Source organism: Colobus angolensis, unplaced genomic scaffold, assembly GCF_000951035.1.
Source record: "Colobus angolensis palliatus isolate OR3802 unplaced genomic scaffold, Cang.pa_1.0 Scaffold465, whole genome shotgun sequence".
NCBI classification, from domain to species: Eukaryota; Metazoa; Chordata; class Mammalia; order Primates; family Cercopithecidae; genus Colobus; species Colobus angolensis.
Window position 1 is genome coordinate 960,114 of NW_012118099.1, and position 6,013 is coordinate 966,126.

At 36.6% G+C, this 6,013-nt stretch overlaps 1 protein-coding gene across 1 annotated transcript in view; it reads left to right on the forward strand.

Moving 5' to 3' along the window:
* CAMK4 (calcium/calmodulin-dependent protein kinase IV) overlaps positions 1-5,800 on the forward strand; it is a 273,484-nt gene extending 267,684 nt beyond the window's left edge. The window contains exons 9-10 of the mRNA XM_011958288.1: positions 2,592-2,744; positions 3,802-5,800. Coding sequence (XP_011813678.1) covers positions 2,592-2,744; positions 3,802-4,242 — 594 coding nt within the window. The 3' untranslated portion in view covers positions 4,243-5,800. The remainder of the gene's footprint in view (positions 1-2,591; positions 2,745-3,801) is intronic.
* Positions 5,801-6,013: the final 213 nt, after the last annotated feature.

Below are 6,013 nucleotides of genomic sequence, written 5' to 3' on the forward strand. Positions count from 1 at the left end.
ACACACACACACACACACACACACACACACACACACACACACACACACACACACACACACACCTGGGTAACTCTTATTCTCAAGCCCCAGCTGCCACTAGAGATCCCTTGGGAGGCATGGTCAGCCTTCCCCTTCAGTCCCTCCCGCCTACAGTCGTTTCCTTCTGCCAAAATCTTCCTTTACCCCTTGCACTCCCCAGTTCATAACAGTCATCACATATAATTTAATGGTCCTCCCTAATTAGATTTTAAGCTCTGAGGCAGGACAAAGCATGTGTACCCAGACCTTAGAACCACATGGGCATATAGTACAGACTCAGTAAATGTTCATTGGATGAAACAATGGATCCGAAAGTACACCATGAAGTTTTAGAGTGACACACCTGGATTTAAGTGCCCCCTTTGTCATGTCCTGGAAGTGTAACCTTGGGCTCATGATGTAACCTTGCCATGCTTTAGTTTTCTCATCTAGGATAATTGTACCTATCTCTAGGTTGTTGTGAGAATTAAGGAACATAATCTATGTTAAGTAACTAATATCAACTAACTTAGCAATAGTACTCTTATTTAGCCTTCCTTCCATTTCTTTTCACCCTTAATAAATATTAAGTGAATAAGAGGGTTAGCTTTGATGTTCCTTCATTCAGCTAGATCCCATGTTAGTTTATCACTGCTTAAAACTTCAGAACTGGAAGAATCCTTGAGCTCCATAAATGTATACTTACTAAAAAAACCCACATCTGTTGTGTCCTCGGCAGAGACTAAGTGCTGAGGAGTTGGGGAATTGGATGTAAGGGGTACCACAGGGTAATGGCAAGGTTTTGAGTGTGAGTCTGACCTTCAGAAAGTTTCCTAACAATTCAGTTAGGATTGTTATCAATATCTTCAAATGTAAAGATTAGCAATGGTGTATATAAATTTTTGGTGCACATTGACTTTCAATAAATTCTTTGCATTTTCATGAGGAAGATAGTAATGATGAGAGAGAGGAGAAAAATGATTCAAAAATAAAAAGAAAATACGTAATTGTCAAAAATGTTGTAAGGATTAGGTCTCATTTACATAAAATTATTAATAGCCCTGTTCAACAGATGATAGCTATGACTACTATCAGATTTTTATTTACTACCATGCCTTCTTTCTCTTAACCATCCTGCCTTCCTCCATGTCCTCTCAGATTTTAAGCCTAAAAAGCCTCATGTCTCTGTCCACTACAAATCTAGCCCAAACACACATTCTTTGCAGAAAGGAAGTGAACAGAGAACCAGATAGTATTTATTCCTCATTTGCCTTGCCACCTGATTTCCTTGGCCTATGTTCACGTCTCCTTAGGTAATTAGAGGTAGAAAAGACCTGAGACTTACAACCACTCAAAGCTCCTTATTTTACACATGAGCAGGCCAAGGTACAGAGAGAGTGACCACCTTGGAGACGTCATGGTGTAAGTGGCCACAAGATGCACTCTGACATACACAGACCTGAGTTTAAATACAGGCTTCATCAATTCCAAATTGTCTGACCTGAGGCAAGTCACTAACACTTTCTGAGCTTCCCTCCTTCCCTCATTTATGAATTGGCACTATTAGTTCCAAATGATAAGGCTACTGAAAGATGACATGAGTTTTTAAAAACTTATATATGCATCTAAGAAGCAATTACAAAGGAATTAAAGTGGAAATCAGTTTTAAAAACTTATATATGCATCTAAGAAGCAATTACAAAGGAATTAAAGTGGAAATAAGATTCTGTAAGGAAAGGGCCTGAGGGGGTGTCCACAGGCAATTCATGTGTTTGTCTATATCTAGGGTCACAAAAGTAGCGAGCGGCATAACCAGGGCTTGAATGCACTTCCTGACTCCCAATAGTCTCTACATCATATCAGGTCACCCCTACTAAACCCAGGATTGTGGATTATTTTATTTGTTGACCTTCCTGGCAATTTATTGACTGCCCATCCTCACAAGCAGTAGTAAACCTCCAAGAATGGGCTGCCATTGATTGAATTCCATTCTTTAAGCAAATCATGCCCTCAAGCCACTGACTTCTTGGATTATAAAATTATGTTTAAATTCTAGGCTTAGTCCTTCAAGTACCCTCAAGGGGTTAGAAAGAACTATAAACCCCAAGATAGAAACATACAGTAGTATTCCGTAAGTGCTGGGATACTCTCCCTTTTGTTTGCCATTTAATCCCCACAGAAAGAATGATGATGTATGAATGATTCCATTCTGTTACCATACAGATGTACTTTAAGTTCTGAATTCTAGGTGATTGTGAAGTGCAGCCCAGAATTATTTTGCTGGTTCTGCCTTAAAAGAACTTCCAGTCCACAGGCAAGTGAGGAGCTGTTTCTTGACTTCTGTTGGAAAGCCATCTGCTACTTTGGGGGTACATGGCCCCGTCTTCTCAGACTCCCTCAGCTACTGCTACCTGAAGCCATTCCTACCTACAGTAGGACTTAAACAATTTTTTTCTAACATATATTTAGTGGTACTGCTGGGAAATAGAATAAGACCTGCAAGTTTGTAAGCTGAGGGCAAGCCCAGGTCATCATAAAAACCTCGCTAAGTTTATGGTTCTTTATTATTTCAGGTCAGAAAATTAATTGTTTTGGATCCAAAGAAACGGCTGACTACCTTTCAAGCTCTCCAGCATCCGTGGGTCACAGGTAAAGCAGCCAATTTTGTACACATGGATACCGCTCAAAAGAAGCTTCAAGAATTCAATGCCCGGCGTAAGCTTAAGGTAAGATAGCATATATTTTGTTTTGTTTTCAAAAAAATTATCTCATCTTGATCTATCAATAATAGTTCTAATGTTCTTCATCTAATACTATTACTTATTTTTTAAGGCACCAGGGTAAATCCTGCTTTGAAATTCCAATAAGGCTGACACAAAGCTACTTAAGTTTTCTTATACTCTTATAAGGAATTCATGATTAATAAAGGGAATTTGTTTTAAGTTGATATTTACATACCAAATATATTATTGCTGCTTCTCATCTAATTAAAGTGTACTGCTTAAACAGCATTGTTCAGGAAAAACTGATATTCAGAAAATTGTTTTCTTTCAGGATATGTAAAACTTGGGAAACAATTTTTGAAACTATGTTAACTAATATAGATAAATTACTTGACAAAAATTTAAAAATTTAAGTGACATAGTAAATTACTTATCATTTTATATAGTACCTATGGAATAGAGATTAGGAGCTTTTCTATTACATAACTGTGTTTAGGACTAACTATGTAAGTAGACGATCTCAGAGAGCAGCTAGGGGTCAGAATTAGGGTCCTATGCCGCCATTGCTTACAGTCTGATACAGAGTAAACAAATCTGAAAGGTTCCATAGTCAAATTAATTATAAATACCCCAAATTAAATAGTATTGACTTAACCTAGGATTTGTCAAGCTAGTTTGATTATGGAACTCTTGTATCCCCATGATGACATCCATATGGTAAAAACTACTAACATCCACAGAACTAGTGTTCCATAAAACAAATACACTAGGAAACACAGTTTAAAATTTTCAAAAATTGGTTAGTCACAGGTAAACACACGTACTCAGGCTTTCAGTTGTTCAGACGGTTAAATACACTAATTTGTATTTAATTAGAGATTAAAGAGGTTTTACTGTTCATTCTCCAAATTTTATTTTGGCAAACATGTAGGAATAAGGTACTTTGAAAACTTTAAAACTAACCTATAAAATTGAATCCCTAAAAGCAAAGCTGGGGTTGAGCTCTGATTTCGGGTGTTAAAGCAGAGGTAACACTTGACACTCTTCTGTTTCCAATCAGGCAGCGGTGAAGGCTGTGGTGGCCTCTTCCCGGCTGGGAAGTGCCAGCAGCAGCCATGGCAGCATCCAGGAGAGCCACAAGGCTAGCCGAGACCCTTCTCCAATCCAAGACGGCAACGAGGACATGAAAGCTATTCCAGAAGGAGAGGAAATTCAAAGCGATGGGGCCCAAGCCGCAGTTAAGGGGGCACAGGCTGAGCTGATGAAGGTGCAAGCCTTAGAGAAAGTTAAAGGTTCAGATATAAATGCTGAAGAGGCCCCCAGGATGGTGCCCAAGGCAGTAGAGGATGGGATAAAAGTGGCTGACCTGGAACTAGAGGAGAGCCTAGCAGAGGAGAAGCTGAAGACTGTGGAGGAAGTAGCAGCTCCCAGGGAAGGGCAAGGAAGCTCTGCTGTGGGCTTTGAAGTTCCACAGCAAGATGTGATCCTGCCAGAGTACTAAACCAGCTTCCTTCAGATCTGGAAGTCAAACACCGGCATTTTATGTACTTTGTCCTTCAGCAAGAAAGGTGTGGAAGCATGATATGTACTATAGTGATTCTGTTTTTGAGGTGCAAAAAAAATACATATATACCAGTTGGTAATTCTAACTTCAATGCATGTGACTGCTTTATGAAAATAATAGTGTCTTCTATGGCATGTAATGGATACCTAATACCGATGAGTTAAATTTTGCAAGTAAACACAACATAACACTTAAAAACATGCATTTTCAGCAACCAGTGGCACATATTTGAAGTGAATAGTAGCAAATTGTTTTTGCTTTGAAAACCTAGCCATCCTACATCCTTTGGATTTCTTCACAAGGCAGTAATTCCTTTGAACAACTGCTTAGCTAATATTAGGCAGTGCTAAAAGACACGTTCCCGTAAGTTTTACAACATTTTACTTTTTATCATTGATGGGTTCAAACTGTTTACAAGGAGATGCTTGTAGATATAGTTGTACATATGTGCAAAAAAAAAAAACAATCCACTTGCAATGGTAAGAAATTGAAGTATCCTTTAAAGGCCATGAAGCCATATGTCCCTAAAGCTTGTGTGTGGAGAATGCTTTATTTTATTCTTATTTATATATGCTATATTAATAATAACCAACATGTTCTAAGATTCTGCCATTTTACAACCCTGGAGGAAGTAATTTACAAACTCATGCTGAGTTTCATTCTTTCCTTCACCTGCTCTCCAATAAGATGACTTTCTGATAGACAAAGCTTAGGGCGTAATAAAGAAACAGGGAAGAAAAGAAGGTAAGACTGTACTTAAACTGATGAAGATAAGATTGATTCCTTTTCATTTTCCAGATAAAATTGTATTTACTCATGAATTTATACAAATTTACAGATAAGAACATTTTAATGGATAAACTCTATAATTATCAAGGTTCAAATATTTACAAAAATCTATTTCACAGGTTAGTGCCAAAATGTCTTAATAGAGTAGGAATAATATTCTGTTTTAAGATTATTAATTATTGACTTTAATAGAGTAAGAAAACATTATTCTTTACCAAAGCTCTTTTTTTATCCAATTGATGGTTATCGACACATATCACTTATAAACTAAAATTCTTTATGAAAAGCTAGTATGTCTTTTTCTCATATTTGGAATGAAAGTACCCACATTTTACAATGTAGTATTGAGAATGTGCCTGCCAAGAAATTTAGCACAATGCAATTTATTTACCTTAAAAAACAAACAAAAACAAAAATAAAGAAAAATACAGATTTCAAATCAGTCTCTTTTAAAAAGCTGGAACATTAGACCTAATATTTTATTATGATTTTTCCCAGAATAAATATAATTTATCCTTGACTTTCATAGAAACACTTTCCCCTTATAGAAATTGCACTAAGTATCTCCAATTTATTTCTAGTTTGAGTTGAAATGAATATTTTATCAGATTAATTATGTGTCTATTTTTGGTGGGTTAATTTTAAAAAGAATTCATTTTAAAAAATAATTATTTTCAGAGACCAAATTAAAGACAATAAAAAATGACTATCACATAAAATTCCTCATTAAAAAAAGAGATCTTAAATTGTGTTGGCTCTCCCTCAAAACTATTAAATTAGAAAATGAAATTAAAGCTCCAGGTTGTAGAGGCTGTTGGACCTCAGTTGACATTCTTCTTTTCAATCACAAATCTCCCTCTACTACTGTTCTCATGGGAAGGAAACAAGGTAGGACTTCTTCTCTTTCATAGTTTAAGAA